Source organism: Aspergillus foveolatus, assembly GCF_047715535.1.
Source record: "Aspergillus foveolatus strain CBS 279.81 unplaced genomic scaffold BDW70scaffold_84, whole genome shotgun sequence".
In the NCBI taxonomy this organism is placed as follows: domain Eukaryota; kingdom Fungi; phylum Ascomycota; class Eurotiomycetes; order Eurotiales; family Aspergillaceae; genus Aspergillus; species Aspergillus foveolatus.
The window spans coordinates 34,513-55,566 of NW_027396148.1; the positions used below are offsets into that span (position 1 = coordinate 34,513).

The 21,054-nt window shown below is 48.9% G+C and overlaps 11 protein-coding genes across 11 annotated transcripts; 6 read left to right on the forward strand and 5 right to left on the reverse strand.

The window, feature by feature from the left end:
- Positions 1-425: 425 nt before the first annotated feature.
- Positions 426-2,935, reverse strand: BDW70DRAFT_119055 (mitochondrial distribution and morphology protein). The gene is made up of 3 exons (XM_073734726.1): positions 2,020-2,935; positions 739-1,967; positions 426-680 (listed from the first exon to the last, which is right to left on the reverse strand). Exons 1-3 carry the CDS (start codon positions 2,810-2,812, stop codon positions 549-551), a joined length of 2,154 nt encoding a protein of 717 aa, XP_073591855.1. The 5' UTR covers positions 2,813-2,935; the 3' UTR covers positions 426-548.
- Positions 2,936-2,993: 58 nt separating this feature from the next.
- Positions 2,994-4,145, forward strand: BDW70DRAFT_119070 (pre-rRNA-processing protein PNO1). The gene is made up of 2 exons (XM_073734727.1): positions 2,994-3,928; positions 3,979-4,145. Exons 1-2 carry the CDS (start codon positions 3,254-3,256, stop codon positions 4,033-4,035), a joined length of 732 nt encoding a protein of 243 aa, XP_073591856.1. The 5' UTR covers positions 2,994-3,253; the 3' UTR covers positions 4,036-4,145.
- A 109-nt stretch (positions 4,146-4,254) lies between these two features.
- prs3 (proteasome core particle subunit beta 6) lies at positions 4,255-5,094 on the reverse strand (the record flags this gene model as incomplete). The annotated part of the gene is made up of 2 exons (XM_073739691.1): positions 4,255-4,942; positions 4,997-5,094. The coding sequence occupies 2 exons, from the start codon at positions 5,092-5,094 to the stop codon at positions 4,255-4,257; spliced, it is 786 nt and encodes a 261-aa protein (XP_073591857.1).
- Positions 5,095-5,314: 220 nt separating this feature from the next.
- BDW70DRAFT_144003 (HCNGP domain-containing protein) lies at positions 5,315-6,359 on the forward strand. Its single transcript, XM_073738190.1, has 3 exons — positions 5,315-5,563; positions 5,621-5,672; positions 5,731-6,359. Exons 1-3 carry the CDS (start codon positions 5,486-5,488, stop codon positions 6,291-6,293), a joined length of 693 nt encoding a protein of 230 aa, XP_073591858.1. The 5' UTR covers positions 5,315-5,485; the 3' UTR covers positions 6,294-6,359.
- Positions 6,360-6,639: 280 nt separating this feature from the next.
- Positions 6,640-7,700, forward strand: pre4 (proteasome core particle subunit beta 7). Its single transcript, XM_073738191.1, has 3 exons — positions 6,640-6,784; positions 6,835-6,982; positions 7,044-7,700. Exons 1-3 carry the CDS (start codon positions 6,755-6,757, stop codon positions 7,646-7,648), a joined length of 783 nt encoding a protein of 260 aa, XP_073591859.1. The 5' UTR covers positions 6,640-6,754; the 3' UTR covers positions 7,649-7,700.
- A 125-nt stretch (positions 7,701-7,825) lies between these two features.
- BDW70DRAFT_153683 (fumarylacetoacetate hydrolase family protein) lies at positions 7,826-8,866 on the reverse strand (the record flags this gene model as incomplete). Its single annotated transcript, XM_073739692.1, has 3 exons — positions 7,826-7,958; positions 8,010-8,731; positions 8,852-8,866. 3 exons carry the CDS (start codon positions 8,864-8,866, stop codon positions 7,826-7,828), a joined length of 870 nt encoding a protein of 289 aa, XP_073591860.1.
- Positions 8,867-10,413: 1,547 nt separating this feature from the next.
- On the forward strand, positions 10,414-11,830 carry BDW70DRAFT_144008 (Hsp20/alpha crystallin family protein). Its single transcript, XM_073738192.1, has one exon. It carries the CDS (start codon positions 10,553-10,555, stop codon positions 11,165-11,167), a length of 615 nt encoding a protein of 204 aa, XP_073591861.1. The 5' UTR covers positions 10,414-10,552; the 3' UTR covers positions 11,168-11,830.
- Positions 11,831-12,254: 424 nt separating this feature from the next.
- Positions 12,255-14,745, reverse strand: BDW70DRAFT_171748 (uncharacterized protein; the record flags this gene model as incomplete). The annotated part of the gene is made up of 3 exons (XM_073743301.1): positions 12,872-14,745; positions 12,692-12,813; positions 12,255-12,644 (listed from the first exon to the last, which is right to left on the reverse strand). Exons 1-3 carry the CDS (start codon positions 14,532-14,534, stop codon positions 12,255-12,257), a joined length of 2,175 nt encoding a protein of 724 aa, XP_073591862.1. The 5' UTR covers positions 14,535-14,745.
- Positions 14,746-16,296: 1,551 nt separating this feature from the next.
- BDW70DRAFT_163914 (ATG3/ATG10 family protein) lies at positions 16,297-17,148 on the forward strand (the record flags this gene model as incomplete). The annotated part of the gene is made up of 4 exons (XM_073741384.1): positions 16,297-16,440; positions 16,513-16,632; positions 16,687-16,899; positions 16,948-17,148. The coding sequence occupies 4 exons, from the start codon at positions 16,297-16,299 to the stop codon at positions 17,146-17,148; spliced, it is 678 nt and encodes a 225-aa protein (XP_073591863.1).
- BDW70DRAFT_119121 (U2 snRNP complex subunit MSL1) lies at positions 17,129-18,058 on the reverse strand. The gene is made up of 3 exons (XM_073734729.1): positions 17,826-18,058; positions 17,561-17,774; positions 17,129-17,513 (listed from the first exon to the last, which is right to left on the reverse strand). The coding sequence occupies exons 1-3, from the start codon at positions 17,888-17,890 to the stop codon at positions 17,226-17,228; spliced, it is 567 nt and encodes a 188-aa protein (XP_073591864.1). The 5' UTR covers positions 17,891-18,058; the 3' UTR covers positions 17,129-17,225.
- A 143-nt stretch (positions 18,059-18,201) lies between these two features.
- On the forward strand, positions 18,202-21,048 carry BDW70DRAFT_153688 (Alpha/Beta hydrolase protein; the record flags this gene model as incomplete). Its single annotated transcript, XM_073739693.1, has 4 exons — positions 18,202-18,424; positions 18,477-19,063; positions 19,129-19,369; positions 20,099-21,048. The coding sequence occupies 4 exons, from the start codon at positions 18,202-18,204 to the stop codon at positions 21,046-21,048; spliced, it is 2,001 nt and encodes a 666-aa protein (XP_073591865.1).
- Positions 21,049-21,054: the final 6 nt, after the last annotated feature.

Here is a 21,054-nt window from a genome sequence, read left to right on the forward strand (position 1 = left end):
CGACAATGTGAAAATGTAGTCCGAGGTTGTCTACCTCGTGTGCATGTCCTTGTTTTTCGTTTCTTACCTGCAGGAACACCAATCCAGCGCTGGAAAAAAAAGGTGAACGGAAAGTAGAACCTAGAAGCTTAGGATGTTTGGGTGAGCAAAGTCTGAGCGGGGAGGGAGGGAGGTCATTAATAGGGATGATCTGAGAATAATTAAACAGGAAGATCTGCCAGGCGGGCGAGACTCCAGCTACAACGTATCCAGACTTGCCCACATGCTCCAGATCATGTTCTCTAAAGAGGAAGCAACGAGAGTGTTTGGGCGTCTTGGCAGAACAAGAAAAATTTCTAATGCATTCTGCTATGAATCCATGGAAAAGTTCAGAATATATATTCCATCCGTTTACCTTGTGCTTATACAACTACATCTTGCCTGCCGCTCAACAAAGTATTGAGGTTGATGAAAGGAAGAGAAATGTCTTTTTAAATGAACCGCCTTTATCCCATAACGCCCGTCAAGCCAATGCTATCCGTTACAAATACATGGTCATACAATCCTTGTTAGGCTATGTTCCCAGCCATTCCCATGAAGATAGCCTGGGCAGCCAGCTGAAGCGACCAAAACCCAACTTTCTTAAAGCGTCGCTTGCGTGCTTGCTCATCAACGACATCACGAGCGAACGCATCGTATACCTGATGGGATAACAAATCAACAACTGGAAAGTAGACAAACAAAAAAGGGATGACTTACAGCTGCCGAGAGATCGTCCATGAGGCCGCTGTCATAAATAGTCCAGCTGCCGTCGAAATCTCCCGCCCGTTTCACCAGGCGACAGTTAACAGGGATGAAAGTGCGCCGCGAATTTATGTACGCGACAATGGGTCTTATTAAGGCATTGTTGATGTAAGAGAGATCTCGTGTGAATAAAGGAACAACTGCCCTCACATTGTTAAGGTGGAGTCGGAGGTCTGTAACTAAAAAACGCCTGGAGTCGCTGGACTTGCCCTCGTCGATATGCGTCAAATCGTGGAAATTTGAATCGTCCGTGTACCGATTTGAGGTGACTGTCGCTTCCAATCGATCGTAAAGATCAGCCATTACCTTTGCAATGCTTTCGTCGTTGTCCGCGGGGAACATGATGTCGGCAACAATGTCCACGGTGCCTTCATGGATCCATCCAAATGGCCCCTGCACCCCACGGTTGAGATGATCGATATTCAATCCATCAATGCGAATTCTGCTGTGTTTCTTCCAAGGGGTCGGTTTGCCGTCCTCTTCTGCCCCATTGTCAAGTTGCGCGCCAGTGAAGCTATGAGTTTGTCGAGGATGGATAGTAAATAAAGAGTTGTCAAAGGATCCGGACATCATGTTGGCCGATAGAAAGTCATAGAAGAGCCACTGTTTTCTCAGCTGCGGAAGATCGCAGGAGAATATGCTTACCGAGAATGGTCTAAAGTTATTGGGCTGGTATACGGTCACAAGCAAGTCGCTCATTTTGAAAGAGTCGATTTCGAAGTCACCGGGGTTATGCTCGTGCCGATATGATTTGGGATCGCGAGGTTCATCAGGCCAAAACACCGATCTGCGGTCAACAACTCCGCGCACCCCTTTCACCTCAACGTCGCGAAGGAGTCCTTTGCCGTTGATCCACCTGCCAAATGATAGTGTTACGTTGACTGTTTCTATTGAAAGGTCGAATTGCGTGTAATTAGTATCCTCCTCTTCCTCGGACGAAATGCGCTGCTCTAATAAGTCGACGCCGGATTGATCTCCCAGATGTGCAGCGGCGGCAGCGGCAGCTGCAGTCTTTGATGAGCCTTTACTGACATGGCCTGTCCCTTGACCCGGCCGCCTCGATACAAAGACATTCTTGAAAGTAATGACGCCATCTCTCCATTTAGGGACGATAGCAGATTCAAACACCACTTTTACACCAGATGATTTAGTAAGGTAGTTACCAATCCAGCCAGCCAGAGTTTCTGGGAATATTAATATCGTTATTAGCGGTTGACTAGTGGAGAAAGGACTCACCTTGAGCGAACACGGTATTAATCGCTAAGATAAGCAAAGAAAAAAAGGTAGTCGTTCCCAGAACGATCCAGACAATATGACCGAGTATGACCCAGGAGAAAAGCGCAGCAATCTCATCGAGATTAAAAGGCCGGACGCTCCGGATAGAGAACCACTTAAACCGAACCTTCAGCCTTGACCAGAAGCCGGTTGCAGCGGCCAACAATTCTTCTTTCGTTGGGCGATGGAGGTGCGGCATGTGTGGTAAGCGGTGGATTAGGGGACGGTTTGGAGGAGCGAGTTCGTGCTTCTCCCCTGGTAGAAACGATTGTTCCTCTGATTTCTGATGTTTACCTTCGGTTTCAACATTTTTCACGCCAGCTCGATCAGCGGCGTCCGTTCGTGCACTTGCTCGCGAAACATCGTCCTTGTTCGTCTGGAATCCTCGGGTTTGTACATTGCGGGAGAGGCCGTGTAGGAACCGTCTGTCGAACGAATATAACCTATGCGAAATAATCTTTTCCGAGTTGACCGCACAGGTTGTGCCAGTTTCTACTACAGTGGAACTGGGCGAGGCACCGAGGATAAGGCAGCTTCCGGATGCAAACCGCTGCGTAATCTGGTTCGTCTTGCGGGGGGGCGCCGTTGGAAGCTTTCTAGCGTATTGCTTAAGGATCGATTTGTAGAGAGAATCAATTTGGGATGCCGTATCAGAGAGATGTTCAACGCGAGTCACACGCAACCCTCGTCCCAGGAACGGACTAGCCGTTTTCCAGAAGGTGGTGTACAGCTTGCGTCCGAAGATACCAGACATTCTGACTGTCACATGCTGTACAGCCCGCTGTAAAGCGGGAAATTGTGGGATGGTTCAGCAGATGAAATTTGGATTCCAGAAAACGCGACTAGATGGGCGGAATGCAAGAGTATCGGAGCTTCAGCTGGACCGGAGTCCTGGCAGCAAATTTGGATGAAATCATCCCGCTGCCGTTATCAAGGAGTGTTTGACATGTTTGCAATAAAAATTTAAAGCCTCCCGCACCAAAGCCCATATCCTTTTCAGCGTCAGAGAAATCCTTGCTGTCTCAACTATTAGGCGGACAAGGCCAAAGAGGCGTGGCTATTCGAAGGAAAGTAGGGCATATTTGACCATTAGACAAGATGCCTGCCCCAACAGCACTACGAGCAGCTTCCGACGCTCCTACGACTGAGACTCCCATTGCCCCTCTTGCGCAGGGTTCGTACGGTGAACGAATAAATGACCAGATGTAAGGCTAACAGTGCCACAGAACACGATGAAGAAATTTTGATCGACGTTCAACCTTCGAATAACGCCGATGATGTTCTTACTTCAGCGAATTCCGCGGAGGACACTGACATGCGGATTGACTTGGAAGGTCGACCGGTTTTCACGCCTGCGAAAGATACACCAGCTGCATATCGAGTTGAGACCCGAAAAGTCCCTGTTCCACCACACAGGATGACACCGTTAAAAGCAAACTGGCCAAAGATATACCCCCCATTGGTCGAGCATCTTAAGTTGCAGGTGCGAATGAATATTAGAAGTCGGGCGGTAGAGTTGCGCACGTCCAAGTTCACCACCGATACAGGGGCTTTGCAGAAGGGCGAGGACTTTGTCAAGGCTTTCACGCTCGGATTCGATATTGATGATGCTATCGCACTACTGAGGCTGGACGACCTCTACATTCGCTCGTTTGAGATTCGAGATGTCAAGGCATCTCTAAACGGTGAACATCTCAGCCGCGCGATCGGTCGCATTGCTGGTAAAGATGGACGAACGAGGCATGCAATTGAGAATGCAAGCCGGACAAGAATTGTCATTGCTGATCAGAAAATTCACATCCTTGGCCGTTTCCAGAACATCAATGCAGGCCAGGAAGCTGTTGTTAGTCTCATTTTGGGCGCCCCTCCAGTAAGTTAGCCGCTTCTTTGTCTTGTTTGCAACCTGCTGACTCCATCCAGGGAAAGGTGTATGGTAATCTGCGGAAAGTGGCAGCCCGCATGAAGGAGCGCTTCTAGATATTATTCACGGACAGTGTTCTATAGTTTGTTTTTCTCATTATTTATGACAACGGCGTTATGATTTGGCTGATACAGGGTTTTCATGGTACATCTGATGACAATGTTCAAGGAGAAATTCCATACCAGATAATTTCCATACACCATTCTAACAAGGAAAATATGGATTTGACTGATTAACGAAATGTCCATTTACTGACAGGATAGGTCTGATTCGCATTAATCCTTCTTCAAGGGGTGATAGACCTCCTCTATCCCATCTGCAGTAATAACCAGCATCTGTAGGCCATCTCCAACCTCAATATGCCTCTCCACCGCGCTTGTAAACGCATCTCGCACAAGTTGTTCCACCGTCTCTCTTGACATCGGCTCAGGTTTCCTAGCTTCTAGGGCGTGTCCCTCTCCACTTCCGGGAATATACTGGTTCTTCAGGTTGACCTGGTTGTCCAGGAACGGCATAATTAAGCTAGACGCGGCTCCAGCAGACCTGCACTGTTCCCGTTCATAGGAGCCTACCGGGTCGTAACCGTACAGCGCCCCCTTGCCCTCTTCGTCTAAGCCGGCCAGGATTGCCTGCACGTAGTATGGAAAGAACCTCTTTTGGTAGAGAATGGTTGATAGTCGCTGCGCACATGCTCTCACACTCATGGGTTTCCCGTGTTGGTACTTATACATTTTCACAACTGCATCCAGTCTCTCCTTGAGAGCTAGGCCATCCGCAGCGAAGCCCACCACTGACAGGAGGATGTGAGCGCCTTTTCCGGTTTCATCCTCTCCTCCAATCTTGAAAACCTTCGGAACGTAGCGAGAGTTAATGTTGTATCCGGAAGTCGAACGGGTGTCGCCAGCAAGGACAGCGAAATCCTTTCCCGTTATGCCTAGGACCGAGCCTCCATTATCAGTATACCTGAATTAGGTTAGCTCGGTGTTGATTATCGTAAAGGAATTCTCAGCGTATTACGGGTAAAATGAATGTTCCTTGTTGCCAGCGTTCGTCGGCTGGGCGAAGGAGTACCCGATAGGATTGATGTGAGGATCTTGGGAGAAGAGACTTGTCATCTTAATGGCTTCTGAGACGAATTCCACAAGTAGTACTGGTGTAGTTGTAGAGAATGATGTAACTGAAAATTCAGGCAATGTATTGAAAATGGTAGGAGAGCGATGATAAGGTCAATGATGCTCGAACGGAGCTCTCACCTATTGAAGCGGTGCTGGAGCTTCCTTGGGATTATGTAATGTGCTAGCAGCCGTCCCAGTGTACAGCTCTGCACAGGAATCAATACAACCCAGCAAATCTCCCTCTCCCTAAACAAATATCCCTTACCCATCATTTCTATATCTGCGATGTAATAGTGTGAGAGATTATATCGCCTATCTTCCATACTTCTACTGCAACGAAAGTTACTTGCTTTGATTATCGGACTCCAGCTTGCCCAGGCACAATCCGGAAATGATGCTGGGACTTGGGAATTATGAAAGCAGTAGTGAGGACGAAGTTGATAAAGAACAATCCCTTCCAGAGTCAAAGGTACCATACACTATGAGTTCGTTCCTTGAATTCGATTGACAGCTTACCACTCGCCAGCAAGAACTGAAAAAGTCACATGTCAAAGGTTCTGAAACACCAGAGGATAAAAGTAATTGCGCCCGCACGACGTTTAGAGTATCCACGCTCGGACTAATCAATTCTCATAGCTCGACATCGTCCAAAAGATGCTTCTGCAGTACGGGATACTGTCCCCGACCGAGAAGTTAGCGGCCCCGTCCTTGGGCCGATGCACGATATGGGGCCGGCACAGACAAGTGGCGGACAGCCATTATCGAACCGTACACTAATCCATGACTTGACGCTGCCGCCAGTACCGAATCTAGATATACCACCATCTCCGCCTGGATCTCCGAACCCCGCGGCAAATGCAAAGTTTGAGCATTTCCTGTCGTTGAAGAAACAAGGCATTCATTTCAACGACAAGCTAGCCAACTCTATTTCTCTCAAGAACCCCAGTTTATTGAGCCAGATGATGCAGCACGCTGGGATAGACGATCGCGCGCAGTACTCGAGCTCCTTGCCGACCGAGATGTGGAACACTCCAGACTTGCCGAGCTGGGGCTACAAGGAAGAGCTTTTAAAAGCGCAGAGGGAACTTAATGCTAAAGCCGATGAAACTAGGGCAAAAGGGCAAAGGGACACGATCGAATTTGTATCAGATACAAGCCGACCCTATTCTGCCGCATATCCCAAATCGAAACCAAGGTAACTAATAGATAATGATGACAATCCTGCATAATCCCTAAGTAGCCTAATAAAACCGGCCAGGGTAAAAAGAGACTGGACGAAGACATGTCAGTTGGAAGCCGCATCTATGAGCAACTCTTTAAAAATGTGACCTTGAAAGAACTACGAGGTTTCTGGTAGGTATTAGTAGTCGATTTTACTAGTCCAGCAGCAACTGTAGTGGAAATGGTGTATCAGGTGTCTGAAAGCTTGTGCATTAGTGATTAGATAGGTCGTGGCAGGTTGTGCTCACCGCCTAAGGTGATAGCATGGCTCATGTAATTGAGCTCCGTCAGCTCCACGACTGCCTAGCTACTCTTTACATCAATCGCCGCCGTCCAGGATACTACAACCTTTCCATCGATAAATACCGGTCCGCTGTGCAATACCTTGCTATTAAAACTACTTTATTTCTCGACACCCTTTTACAAACTCACTTTCGCCATGAACCACTTTCCTGGAACATGGGGCCGGGTAAGAGTTCCGGTACGCAAGTCGTTGAACATCTCTAATATCATGTTAAGCCCAGGGATGATGTCTACGGACCATACGACTCATCATACCTTCAGACCACGGGACCTAAAACACACACTCAGTCGCCAGCAGTTACCGGAACCTCGGTCATCGCCGTCAAATTCAATGGAGGTGTTGCTATTGCTGCTGATAACTTGGGTACAGTCTCACTTCTGCACACGCTTATTTCACGACCATGCTCTGACACTTGATCTCTTAGCATCATATGGATCTCTAGCCCGATTCACCGACGTCAAACGCCTGCGCAAATTCGGCGACGCCGCTGTCATCGGGTTCAGCGGCGACGTATCAGACATGCAGTACATCGACCGCCTTCTAGAGTCCATTGATATCCGCGAGAACTACTCAGTGCATGGTAATCAACTCAACGCGAAGAATATTCACACCTATCTGTCGAAAGTTTTCTACAAGCGGCGTTCTGATTTTAATCCACTGTGGAACCATATCCTTGTCGCTGGATTTGACTCGGAAAAGAAGCCTTTCTTGAGCTCTGCCGATTTGCTCGGAACTACGTTTTCAGCCCCGCACCTTGCTACTGGCTTTGGTGCTCATCTCGCGATCCCAATCCTTCGTCGATTGTTCCCAGAGGAGCGCCCTATTGAGGAAATCAGCAAGGAAGATGCCGTGTCGGCTTTGAAGGACTGTCTCAAAGTTCTCTGGTACCGTGACGCGCGAAGTATGGACAAGTACTCTCTGGCATTAATTACGCAAGAGGGAATTGAGATGTATGAAGATCAACAGGTCGAGGCTCAGAACTGGGCGTTTGCTGAGAGCATCAAGGGATATGGGGCACAAGCTGTTTAGTATGTAGATTTAGGGTTTTTAACAGCATTATGAAATGAACTCCAAATCCTCCGAATTTGCTGTTTTTGCGGCTCTGCCTTGTCCTCAGTCAGGGGCCCTTTCATGAAGTAGGATTCTATATATTGCATGAAACTAAACGAGACCCACACTATTTACGCCTATTAAAGGCTTCCCGCTTCACAGCTTGACAGACGGTTTGTCGAAAACCACTCTATTCAAGCAGGAGCCAACTCCTTCAAGGGAGACTTCAACCTGGTCGTTGTGCTTCAACCAGAGCGCGGGCTTCCTGCCCATACCGACTCCTTGGGGGCTATGCATTCGTGAGTATTTGGCCTCTGCTGTTCATGGAATACAGACTTACGTTCCAGTAAAGATGAGATCACCCGGCAGCAATGTAGTGCCTTGAGATAGGAACGACACTGTCTGCGCGACACTGAAGATCATATCTTTGGTCGACGAAGACTGAACCTCGCGGCCATTCAACTTCGTGGAAATCTTCAGGGCATTGGGATCACGAATCAACTCCGAGGACACAATACCTGGTCCGAAAGGAGCCCAGCCATCAAAGCCCTTTCCAAGACCCCACTGCCCACCGCCACGCTTTATCTGCCAGTCGCGATGAGAAACATCATTGCCAACAGCATAGCCAAGGACATATTCCAAGGCTTTGCTTTCAGGAACCTCCTTAGCTTCCTTGCCAATCACAATGACAAGCTCACATTCATAGTCCAGGCCTTCCCCTTCTTGAGCCATAAGAGACACAGGGATATCATCGGTTGGACCTGCAATGGCAGTAACAGGTTTGTAAAAGAGGACAGGGTATTTAGGGATTGGAAGGTTTGATTCCTTTGCGTGTTGTTCATAGTTCAGGCCGAGGCAGCGCACAGTCTTGATATCTTTTCTTGCTAGAGGAGATAAAAGCAGCTTCACTTCGGCAACTTGATCGGTGACACGATACTGCCCAAAGATGTCACCTTTAATGACTCTTGCCTTGGTGGCTTTGGCGATGTCAGTGACGCCAGCAGGGAGAGTGACATCCCCATAATAAACGTGGCCATCCTTGGCTAGGAAGCGAATGAGACGCTGTACGATATAGCAGTTAGTCAAAATATACAACGGCCAACTCTTTACGGCGCCCGAGCCACCATAAAGTAGCAGCTCGTATGCATTGTATGCATCTTAATAGCCCTTGGAATGGCGTACCGAGAAAGCAGGCATGTTATAAATAGCACAGTTGCCAACGAACTTGTGATATGTATGGTATGAGTTGGGTGATTGACCCTGATTCGACAAATAAAAGTAACGGTTTAATTGATCCTCGGACAACGTGGGGATAAGCAGGGGCCCCGTCAATTTAAATGTGAAGCTCACGACCCCAGATACTCGGCCGGAAAAGATAAGCAAACTCCAGGCTTCGGATCGGCAGAGCCGGGTTCGGGGAGCGTCAGCTCTACGTATTTCCCGCGGCATCGACTCCCTGGAAATTTTTCCACCAACAAATGTCACAATAGCATCGATCCTCTACAAACGCAAATTGTTACAATAGAATGGCACGTCTCTCTGGATTGCAGAGAGAAGTGCTGTCTCTTTATCGCAAATGCCTCCGAGAGATTCGGAAGAAGCCCAACGTGAGTAGTCATATCTGCTTTCCAAATCCCGAGAAGTTGTGATCGGTGGATAATACTCACCACTTACTTTCCTGTCCTAGGAATCGAGAAACAATTTCAAATCTTATGCGCGGTACGTACCGTTTGACAATTTGTCCGGCTCACCCCCGCTTATAACTCGGCAGGGCGGAATTCCAAAAGCACATCTCGATAAGCAAGAAAGACTTTAGCGCAATTGAGTATCTTTTGCGCAAAGGCTCAAGGCAGCTTGAGATGTATTCATCCCCAGGAATCCGCAATATTCGCTAAGTGCCATTGGCCTCGTACGAACGGTGACGGGTATTTCCTCTTTGATATATTGTGACGCCTGAAGTGTTTCGTTCTCGAGAGCTTTGCTGTCCTTTCCCTTCAGTGGCGAGCTTGAAGGCTAGGCTTTCCAAGCTGTGGGACTGATGGTTATTCCTAATGACCGTCACTATGAGTCCAAGTGGGTGGAACAGACCGGTTCGAGCAAAATTTTGGGCATGGTCAGCGTGCGCGCCTTCCGTCTGGTTGCCCCATGATACGCACTCGACCTCAGTAGGTCGCTACCAGGTTTGATTATATGAGTGTTGTAAGGAGATATTTCTCTTCCACTTGTAAGAAAAGCAAATGAAGATGGGACTGGTCGAAGCGGCCTTGCCTTTGTGTGAGAGGGAAAGAGGTTAATACATACTGTTGTATATTGTTGTACTGGGTACCGTCATGTATACCATGAGAACTACTGTTTTCGATCAAGACGAACCAGATTGAAGGTTACACCAAGCATGAGCATGAGCGAATACATCATACGTAAATTAACCCTTCTGAGCTAACCGCATACCCTCATCTAGCCAGGCAGCTTCGATCCTTCATATATCACGTGACCACATATTGCCGAGGTCTTTCGTGAAGTTTCGCGGACTTTCTGGAAACAGCTTATCTTATCGCTCTAGAAGGACCCAGACACATCATGCAGCGCCACGAACGATCTCAACAATGAACTAGCTGTGTTGGAAGCGCCCTGTATGTTCTCCGTAAGCGTCCTTGGAAATACCAGGTCTTTCTAGAAAACAGGACACTCTGTATATAAGAATGGCTGAAGCTCAGCTATAGTTGTCTCATCATCATCAAATTCACATCACTCCGAGTTCACTAAAGCTTCATCAATTAGACGCTTCTAAACCAAGTATCCTCGCGATTCACAAGGCATTAATTTCCTCGACATTTTCCTCTTCTAATTCTAGAAACAACAAAACAACACCACACCACAGATAAAATGGCTTTCTTCCCCCGCTACTGCTCAGGCGACTTCGCCCCATTGTTTCAGCTCCTCGACGACTACGATATGCACCAGGCCACTCGCCGACCAAACAAGAAGGTCACCAACATGAGAACATTTGTTCCTAAATTTGACGTCTACGAGCAAGGGGATCGCTACTATCTTGATGGAGAACTTCCTGGAGTCGCACAGAGCAACATTGAGATCGAATTCACCGACCCTCAAACCCTAGTTATTAAGGGTCACTCTGAGAGAAACTACCACAAATCCGAGCCTGAGACCGATGACAGGTCCGAGACATCATCAGTCAAGTCTCTTCAACCTACAGTCGAGGATTGGGATGAGATGGAAGATGCTACATCTGCGGTCGAGCAAACTCCAGCTTCGGGCCCCAAGGAAAAAGCTCTAGAGAAGAACTCCAGCACCAAGAGCCAGGAACCTGCCTACAAGTTCTGGGCATCTGAGCGCTTAGTTGGAGAATTTTATCGAACCTTTGCCTTCCCTACCAGAGTGGACCAGGACGCCGTCAGGGCGAGCTTGAACAACGGTATCCTGTCGGTGGTTCTTCCGAAAGAGCCAGCTCCTCAACTCAAGAAAGTCCGCGTGGAGTAGAGAACAAACAAATACCTTCCAACCTACCAGTACGACTACGACGACGACGACGACTCTAATGACACCGTGAATGCATGGCAACACATTGGACCACTCAATTAGCATGAGCACGATGACATTAATCACGCTTTGGTTGCCTCTGTTATACTTCTGACATGTTCTGTTCGGTTTCGTCAGGGGCGGATCTGGAATTGCATGGGCTAGCTCTATTTTCTTCTTTTGTACCTCTACCACCTACAGCATGTAACTGTGTACTATAGCGGCAAGGGTTCTGGAATCTAATTTACACTATCAGACTTAATTTGTATGGTCTTCTGGTACGCAGTAGTGCTCGGTACACAAGAAATAGATGCAAAACTTGTGAGAATGCACTATTTTGATAAAGAACTACTGGTCAACTGAAAAATTTCAAACCAAGTAGAACAACTACCTAGTCTTTACAAGTTGCGGACTTCTGCAATCCCTTGCTTCCCGAATTGCAGCCTAGCCTACAGATCATTCAACATGATATCTAACCCTAATATGGTCTCACTATGCCGCTAGTGCCACAAGAACCCACTTCCGCCCAATGCCGAGCCTGCTGTCAGTCAGGTATTTTGACTTGCTAATTTTATTATTGTCAAAATTTCCTGCGATTTAAGCCGATTGGCTCGCAGGCATTAAAGTCTCTGACATGTCATCAACATGGGTAGAAGCTTCCTGCTCCGTTGGCGTAGGCATTCTTGTATGGCGCAGCTGGGTCTTTCTCACCGCCAAGGTCTCATTTATCTTGGTAATGAACTGGATGGGCGAGAGTTGATAATAGACTTCGAACTCATAACGCGGGTGGCGCCATTTAACCTGTCTCGATTTTGAACTCTTAGGCTATAATGTAGCTGTAAATTGATTGTGAATGATTGATTGTGAAGATGGCAAGCTAGTAAGAAAAAGACCGCCAGGGTCAAGGTACGAGGGAATGGTTACTGAAAGCCGGGACTCCATGAAGGGTATACCTAGAACCAAGCATGAAAGACAGACGCCGCCGCCGACAAGGTTTTATAACAAAAGAAAATAGTAAAGGCTGAAGATTGAATGTGCAATGCGAAAATCATGCGAGAACCGCCGCCAAGTTGGCAATTCTCTGCCCAGAAGGCTCGCGGTACTGATACCCTATGCTCCGACTGCGCGTTCGGCCGCGCGATGGCTCAACTGCAAACTTAGTGCTCCCTTGATCTGGCATTGAGAGAGGAGGAAAGGCATTGCTAGGCATGGGGAGCAAGTGGTCCACCTTCACAGCGCGGCTGTAACACGGGTATGATAGCGTTGCAGTGCGCGTTTGACATCCTTCTGGTTCTGCGGGATGTGATTTGATGGAAGAATCTTGATTGCGCATGGCGTGATGGCTAGTGAATAGGGCTGCAGTGTTGTCGCTGAAGTCTGTCCTTTCGCGAATATCAACTCGGGAACCGCAATATCCTGAGGTAGATATGGCCGCATACTGACATAAACTGTCCAACTTGCAGTTTGGACGGGATGTTTCGTAACCCTGCCCCATTCCGTGATCGATTGTATGTAGTGTAGTCGGAGAAGGTAGTCCTGTTGTTGCGTAGGAAAGGCTGACTGGTTGGGTAGAATGTAACGGGAGGGGATATGTGCTATCTGAACTCCTAGGTACTGGAAATGATAGCCCCCTTGACCGGCCGCTTGCTATAATCTGCGGCTGACCACGTTGCGCCCGGGGTATGCTCGCTGGTCGGTTCCGCAAGGTCTGTCGAAAGTTTGATTTATGATTCTGGAGGCCAGGATCACGGTTGTTAGAAGGTTGAATACTGGCTGTCGCGGCCGTACATAAATCGCATGAATGCAAATTTTTGTAGCCGTCCTCGAGAGTGACTTTCCGGAAGCCCGGAGAGCGCTGCAGAGATGTATGTGAATCAAGCGAATTCCGGTGTGAGGTGGCGGAGCTATAGCCGCTGTCGCCTCTTCTGTGCGAACTTGCGCAACTGCTGTAACTGAGATGTCTCTCTGGAACCTTGTCAGGTAATAAAACGAGGGCACTTTCCCTATCATGAACTGATACGCCCTCATCGTCGGCTCCATGGCCCTCTAGCCCGTGACCTAATATGGACGTAGGTGATTTCTCGAAGGAGAAAGGACTAGCAGGGAAGTCGACATCATCCTTTTCTGCGGCAGCACATGAGGTGTTCAGGATACCCGTCCGTATACCGTTTCTTGCCGAGGGGCTTAGATAAGGTGGCACGTCGAGGTGCGATTCCTTTGTTTTAACAGATATATCACTCAGAGCATTATCGAGACCTCTAGGAGTGTCAAGGATTGGATAATATTTCGCGTACATCTCTAGCCCGTCCAATGAGGTAGACCGCGACACCTGTTCTGTAGTCTTAACCGCGCCCGAAAGATCCGTTGCGTCCACATTATCAGGAGTGGTTTCCGAAGTGAGGCTTTCTGAGTGCTCCAGCCGTGACCGGTCGCTCGGACAAGGGGATACGGATCCATTAACCACATGAAGAGATCCTAGTTTGAGGGATCCTAAGTGAGTGTATCCCAAATCGCTGGGCGTAGCTGGACGTAACTGAGAGAAGGCCTTCACGTCACTAAGCAAGACATCCACATGGGTATGCCAAGGTGGCAAACCAGGCTCGGATAGTGCGTTACTTGGATCAGGTGAAACAATGCCATCATGACAAAATTCCGAGGACACGGGGGGGAACTCTTTTGTTGCTTTTCTTGTAGCAACTCCAGGCCGCACAAGCTGAGAACGTCGCCGTATCGGAGGAGCCTCCTGGCATTTTACCCTTGTATGAGAATTGAATGAAGCGAATCTATCAAGGGTATGTCGCTGTTGGACGGCGCTCCGGGATCTCTGGGACGGGGAGTGAACGGAATAAGATCTTTTTGGCTGCCCAATTAATGGGGACTGAGGATTGCTTTGAAGAGTCGTCGGTTGGAAAGTTACGACTTCAGAAGGGTGAAAGGAAGTTCGTCCGTACAACGAGCCTCTCCTGGTCGGGGTGGGAGTGGGGGAAGCATGCGGTGGTGGCCATATACCGGCTGCAGTGTGAATACCTCGCTCAGCAACAGGCAGCCTTTTGGACTTCCATGTCGTTTCGCGTCGCAATGGCTTAGCAGATAAAGACTGTGACCGTAGATTGTGTGATCCGAAGTCATCAGAGACAGCAACAGGAGCGCCGGTCCAAGGGTTCTGCCATGCTGTCGGAGTCGATGGGAGCGAGAGAGTTTGGTCGCCAGGCTGATGCAGTGAGTGTGAGCTAGGACAGCCTGGAGCTGCTTGATTCTGTGGTGGCTTTGAGAGCCGGTTTGAACGTCGGCGTTTCGCTTTAGTTTGCACCGAGAAAGAGCTTCCCATGACTCTCAGTGAAACCTAGAGTCTCCTGGGTTAGCTTCTCCTGGTTCCAACTTAATAAATAGCATGAGTGGAACTGAAAAGCCGATCAATTGTAACTGAAATTTAAGAAAGAACAACATTGGGGAAGCAAGGTATGCCCGACAGGAATTCGAGTTGGAGTTCGATTTGGAGTCGGTCAGAACATACATGCAGTATGTATGCCAGATTTGGGATGACATGTCATAAAGCGGCCGCTAGACCTTTTCCATGCTAACCGACTATTGAAATCTCGAATGAATTTCCTTCGCTTCGCTATGCTCTAGCTCCGTTTTCGTGGCGGAAGGGGGAGTAGGTATAGTGCCATTGTGGTAGGCTTTGGGGACAGATACACTTACCTAATAGAGGGCTGCAGAAGCAAAGGCAATGCGTAGATCAAATGATCCAGCGAAAGATAAATACGTGGGCGTATGGGCAAGAATTTGGGGATTAGTGCAGATAATAACGGGGTATGGATAGGAAACCAGAGAAACGGCTCTCTATAAAAATGGTGGCCAAATTGGGACAGAAAGATAATGATATGTATGAAGAAAGCAAGCCCTGGTTCAGCAAAAGCAGCCACCCCGAGGGAACATAAGGGGCTCCATGAGACTTAGAAGAGGAGCTGTACGGACGCGATCTTAATGCCATGGTCGGCCGGAGATACAAGTAACACACAATGACGAATGCGTTTGTTAATGACAATAACCAAACGGAACCGGCTCCAGAAGATGACGAGACCGGCAGCGAAAAGCCGGGGGCCAGTTGACGGCGCTTAGAGGGGAGATGCGTGGACGCATAGCAACAACCTTAATGCAACCGGCTCTGTAAACAGTGTCAGAGAGATTAATCAGTCATTTCCGGTCGCGGACAGCCCACCAGAGCCCACCCAAGAAGCGCGTTCAAGCTGCCTGAAATCATGACATACGTAGTCACACTATCACCTAGTTTAGGACCTTAGGTAGTAATCCAGGGAGGTCAAGAATGTTCATCGATCTGCGCTAGTTCAACGGCGTCTTCCTTGTTCCCATGATGGGCGGGTCGGCGGGGACCGTTCGGAGATGCTTTCCATCACCGTAAGTTTGATTGGGATCTGCTCAGGAAACAAGATAGAGACGCAGTCACGCAGTAAGAACGTCAATTGCGAGACCGGGATCCATCCTGGTACACGAGACTTTGATCGAATGGAGTCCTGAAGGATCTAGGAGGGTTTCGCGCCTCAGGGTTGCAGGATGTAGTTGAACAAGTTTGTTGTGGATGGAGTGGATTTGGCAGCTTCATTACCCCGCTCTTCAGATTCTAATGTCAACCAACCGCTTTCATCCAGGCTGGACGCCTCAACTTCCACAGCAACAAAGTCAGGACACAGTAGCGAGCCACAGCAAAATACTCCGGGCTTTCCACGGTCTAGCATTGGATACACGATCTGACGTCTTGAGAAGGTAGTTTGCCTGTAGCCTTACCGGTTACGGTTAGAACATTTTTCGCATTCGGTTCGTAGTTGGATACGCCCAAGCGGCGGGATCAACTACTGCGTCTTATTACATACTTTTGCATCCAGCTCCTGCAAGCAATCCCAAGCTCTGCAGCTGCGGCTAGACTTTGTCTGTGCTCGAAACACCTAGGTACTGGGTGTTGATTGCCGAACGCTGAGCACGAGTCGGTGTACCTCGGTGAAGCATCCTGCAACTAAAAGACCTTTTGCTTCCCCGGCTATCGCCAGTAGGATTTGAACTCAATGGTTTAAATGGCCGCAGGGTCAAAACAGGGCGTGTTATCGTCTTTTCCTTATATCACGAATGACGAATTCGAAAGTGGTTGTCGCGCCTTTCTGCACCGAGTTCAAGTGACCGCTAGGTTACCAACGCCGTGGTCGTCGGTTCGGTTCCAGGTAAGTCGATTATTCAAGCCGTCCTTTCTCGTCCTTCGCCGCATTAGTCGGTTCTCTCAACTAACCGGCTAGACAAATGGCCAAATCTTGAAGATCTGTCAAATACTCAGCCCCGACTACGACGGTCCCGCACGGTCACTGCAGACGGAAGACACAGCGGACTTGCAGCTAGAAGCCTGGGAAGAGGACTCTGTAAAGAGAGATCGGCCCTTTCACTTATTTCTCATGACCTTCTGACCACGGTAGCAGGAAGCCCTTATCCGTACATCCAACTCTTGTGAGCTACAGGTAGACTATGATATTCTCCTCTCACCAACCTACCAAGTTCCCGTCCTATATTTTGTCTTACGGCGTATGGACAAGTTTCTGGGCTTAGATGAAGCCTATGAATACCTAGTCCCCGATCAATGTAGGAGGAATATCAGAAATATGGGTATCATGGGTGGTATTAGTTTCGGCGTAAGTGCCAGTAACCTCGACACTAAACGCGCGGCTCATATATGGTAGTATCATCCAATATTCGAAACACCAGCGTTCTTTGTCCATCCGTGCAACACAGCGGACGCCATGAGAGACATCGCAAGCGAGCATGACATCAGCCCCGAGGCATATCTCATTATCTGGCTCGGCTTGGTGGGTAGTTCTGTTCGTCTCCAACTGTCAAGTGATCTCCTCAAATCAACAGGTATCCTAAAGCCCAATGCTTAAAGAATGCCCGAGATCGCGAAGTGGTTGTTGGAGGGCTCCTTTAGCTCCATTATTTATGCTCCTTGCCATATTTCAAACTAATCCTCGTCTGAGGAGGCCTCCATTGGAACATCACTTTCCTCATCCATCGGCGCTTCGCCTTCATCACTTTCATCCTCGCGTGGCCGCTTCACACCTTGAGCAGTCCCGTTGGGCTCACCTGAAGGCTTTGGAGGCAAAGCGGTTGCCCCAGGGGGTCCGCTGAAAATCGACTTTTGAAGATCCGTTGATACAGTCGGAAGTTGACCAGGAGCTGTTACAGGAGCGACATAAGTTCCGCGAAGCCTGGCAATAACGTCTGAACTGCCCTTGGCGTAGACAATTTTCTTCCAGTACGTCAGCCACCACCAGTCAACGCTTGAAGTGAACCTACCATTGGCTTTCCAAAAAACTCGAATCCTTGGAGTGCACGCATTGCCTGCGTACTTGCTTGAATATCTTTGAAAACAACGTGGGCTTGGCCGCGCATCTTTTCGGTTTTCATGGCCACAATGTCGAGAACGGTGCCGTATGTGGAAAAAAGTGTATAAAGGGAGAGTCGGAGGTCATATTTTCGAAGCTTGTCTGGGAGGTTGGTACAATATAGTCTTCAGGAGGAGTCAGCAATCTTGATATAGCCTTGAAAATGGAAAACTGACGTTTGGTTCGGAAGACCAGCAGGCGGCTTCGCTGGCGCGCGAGCAGGACCTGTTTTTGTAGCCATTGTCGACAATCAATTATATTTCAAGGTGCCGAAGGTATTGAGTCGTGTAGATTGACAAGGCGTGATTGGCCGCAAGCTTTACCCTTCCAAGAGTCCGAATATAATGTGAAATGCGTCGCGCAAATGCGGCGTTGAGTTGATGTGAGCCGTCTTCAGAATAAGCTGGTCACATGACTTGAGGTATTATCTAACCGTCCATTCCATGGCTCCGCAATTCGCATCATAGCCCCAAAGCTCCCCCCCGCCTACCAGGTGTCAACTCAACGGCAACTCGGCGACAGTAGAGAGCTCCTCCTGTCCTTATAACAACAATGGCTACCGCCGAACCTCACCACCTTTTTCACGCTCCTATTGCTGATCATTCGTTCTCATCCGACAAATCAATTCTTGCCGTCGCCCGAGAGAACAATGTGGAGCTCTACCAAAAGACAGGCAGCAAGTTCTCCCTGACCGATGAGCTGAAGGGCCACGAGAAGACCGTCACCAGTGTGGATATCGCACCCAAATCAGGTCGCATTGTTACTTGCTCGCAGGGTAGGACCAAAATTTTGTCTTGTTGACTGTAGCTAATTCAAACCAAATATAGACCGCAACGCTTACGTCTGGGAGCAGACTCCCACCGGATGGAAGCCCACGCTGGTACTACTTCGGATCAACCGGGCTGCAACTTTTGTGCGTTGGTCGCCATCTGAGCAGAAGTTTGCTGTTGGATCTGGTGCACGCGTTATTGCTGTATGCTACTTTGAGGAGGAGAACGACTGGTGGATTTCCAAGCACCTGAAAAAACCAATTCGGAGCACCATCACCACACTGGCTTGGCATCCTAACTCTGTCCTCCTTGCAGCAGGCTCGACTGACTCTCATGCGAGAGTCTTTTCCAGCTTCATCAAGGGTGTCGATACGCGCCCGGAGCCGAGTGCCTGGGGAGAGCGACTTCCCTTTAATACCATCTGTGGCGAATTCCTCAACGACTCTGCTGGTTGGATTCACGGCGTGTGCTTCTCCCCAAGTGGGAACGCGCTTGCATTCACCGGACATGATAGCAGTGTCACTGTCGTGTATCCTAGTGCCCCCGAGCAGCCTCCCCGCGCCATGTTGAATATTTCGACACGTCTTCTTCCATTCAACAGTTTGATCTGGAATGGAGAGAACGAAATCGTTGCCGCTGGCCATGTAAGTTCTGGCCTATTTGTTTTTCAGTTACCAAAATCGACAATGACTCTAACTTGATGGCGTAGGACTGCGAACCATATCGCCTTCGTGGAGATGAAACTGGTTGGCAATTAGAGGGCACTATTGAGAACAAGGCAGGAGCTGGCGCCGGCAGTGTCCGCGAAGAGTCTGCCCTGAACATGTTCCGTCAAATGGACTTGAAGGGACAGACGCAGGCCGACACGCAGCTCAAGACCGTTCATCAGAACACCATCAACACAATTAGGGTTTACGAGGATACTGCTGGCTCCGTGCACAAAATAAGCAGTAAGTCATCTTAAACATACATTTCTAGCATATACTGACTGCTGCCTAGCAAGCGGAGTTGACGGCCGTGTCGTCATCTGGACCATCTGAGTTGGTTCTTGGGCTGAGCTTCATACAAAGAGACACAAATAGAGATATAGTAAAGAGTAACATCACATCTCAACAACATGAAACTTTAGTTCTGGTCACTCACAGTGCCGAGTAGTCAGGTGGAATCAGCGGGTGATACTCAAATGCATGTGGGGTTGTACATGTGGCCTGATCGGGACAAGCGTTGTACTAGCGTTACCCCAGATTCGCCGCTGTCACGTTCAGGAAGCTACGCCAACCACTCTATATCTACCTAGCCTCCTCCTCAGCGTTGATGCCCAGGTTTAGCTCTGGTGTTACGCTACTATGACGGTGTCTCTTGACAGTTTATTCATTTCGCTTATTGTATTTCTCACGAGACTATGCGGAGTCTCGACTGCTCACGTGGTACCCCTTGAGGTCAGCAAGGCTCTCGAAAATATTACGCCAGGGAGGCAAATCTCCCTGGAACTATTTGACTCTATTGAGGAGCTGGCTCACATTGTTGATATCGCCTACTGCATTGGGACCACTGGCATCAGAAAGCCGTTCCAATGCCTCAGTCACTGTGGTGAGCTCAAAGGGTTTGAACTAATCAACGTGCGCTTCTCCACAGACGATCTACCCGAACCGTTTGAGAGTTAGTAGCTGACTAGATAGAAACTCAGACATGGCATACAGGTCCCTTTCTCTCTGATTCCTGCGGCTACATCGCCCTCTCGCATCCCCCCTCACCGAAGCGAATTATCGTCGCTTTCCGCGGTACATACTCAATCCCGAACGCAATAGTTGACCTTTCCATGTATCCCCAGGAATACATACCGTTCTCCCCAGGCAATGATACTGACGGCGATTCACCGAAATGCGAGGACTGCTGGGTCCATTTGGGCTTCATGAACGCATGGCGTTTAACCCGTGCAACGATCCTAGACACCATCTCCGCAGCAAGAGACCAATACCCTGATTACGCTCTAACTCTAGTAGGCCACTCTCTCGGCGGCGCAGTTGCCGCTCTCGCAGGAACAGAAATGCAGCTCCGCGGATGGGAACCAGTCGTGACGACATTCGGGGAACCAAGGGTAGGGAATAAGGCGTTCGTCGACTATCTAGACACCGTGTTCCGCCTGGAATCTGGCAATGAGCGGGAGTGGAAATTCCGCCGGGTGACACATGTGAATGACCCTGTACCTCTAATCCCGCTTACAGAATGGGGCTACGAGATGCACGGCGGAGAGATTTATATTGACCGCGTTGAGCTTCCGTTTACTGTTGACAATGTCAGATACTGCCAGGGCGGGTCCGATCCAGACTGCATTTCAGGTGCGGAGAAGAAAAGCACAACTTCCTCCCCGTATCGCTCGCAGGGTTTTGATCTCTCCGAATCCAATATGGAGCAGCAAGTCCTTTCGCGCTCACCGTCCAAGCCGAAGGATCAGCAACATGAGAATGAGAAGGGAGCTTCTTCATATCCGAAATCCCAGAGACCCTCGTGTCTGCCATGGGATATACTTCCACCTAGGTTTCGACTGTGGGAGCTATTTTACTCTCATCGTGACTACTTTATTCGTTTGGGGCTTTGCGTTCCCAAGGGAGATTTGTCAGGGAGTTGACAGATT

Bases quoted from the DNA above. Each gene is read 5' to 3' on its own strand.
- BDW70DRAFT_119055 (XM_073734726.1), bottom strand. From the start codon at position 2,812: ATGTCTGGTATCTTCGGACGCAAGCTGTACACCACCTTCTGGAAAACG. The intron at 1,968-2,019 runs GTGAGTCCTTTC...TAATATTCCCAG, and splicing joins TAATACCGTGTTCGCTCAAG to AAACTCTGGCTGGCTGGATT. The intron at 681-738 runs GTAAGTCATCCC...TTATCCCATCAG, and splicing joins TGGACGATCTCTCGGCAGCT to GTATACGATGCGTTCGCTCG.
- BDW70DRAFT_119070 (XM_073734727.1), top strand. From the start codon at position 3,254: ATGACCAGATGTAAGGCTAACAGTGCCACAGAACACGATGAAGAAATT. The intron at 3,929-3,978 runs GTAAGTTAGCCG...GACTCCATCCAG, and splicing joins TCATTTTGGGCGCCCCTCCA to GGAAAGGTGTATGGTAATCT.
- BDW70DRAFT_144003 (XM_073738190.1), top strand. From the start codon at position 5,486: ATGATGCTGGGACTTGGGAATTATGAAAGCAGTAGTGAGGACGAAGTT. The intron at 5,564-5,620 runs GTACCATACACT...ACCACTCGCCAG, and splicing joins AATCCCTTCCAGAGTCAAAG to CAAGAACTGAAAAAGTCACA. The intron at 5,673-5,730 runs GTAATTGCGCCC...CAATTCTCATAG, and splicing joins TGAAACACCAGAGGATAAAA to CTCGACATCGTCCAAAAGAT.
- pre4 (XM_073738191.1), top strand. From the start codon at position 6,755: ATGAACCACTTTCCTGGAACATGGGGCCGG. The intron at 6,785-6,834 runs GTAAGAGTTCCG...TATCATGTTAAG, and splicing joins TTCCTGGAACATGGGGCCGG to CCCAGGGATGATGTCTACGG. The intron at 6,983-7,043 runs GTACAGTCTCAC...TTGATCTCTTAG, and splicing joins TATTGCTGCTGATAACTTGG to CATCATATGGATCTCTAGCC.
- BDW70DRAFT_144008 (XM_073738192.1), top strand. From the start codon at position 10,553: ATGGCTTTCTTCCCCCGCTACTGCTCAGGCGACTTCGCCCCATTGTTT.
- BDW70DRAFT_119121 (XM_073734729.1), bottom strand. From the start codon at position 17,890: ATGGCTACAAAAACAGGTCCTGCTCGCGCGCCAGCGAAGCCGCCTGCT. The intron at 17,775-17,825 runs GTCAGTTTTCCA...CTCCTCCTGAAG, and splicing joins GCTGGTCTTCCGAACCAAAC to ACTATATTGTACCAACCTCC. The intron at 17,514-17,560 runs GTAGGTTCACTT...ACGTACTGGAAG, and splicing joins AGTTTTTTGGAAAGCCAATG to AAAATTGTCTACGCCAAGGG.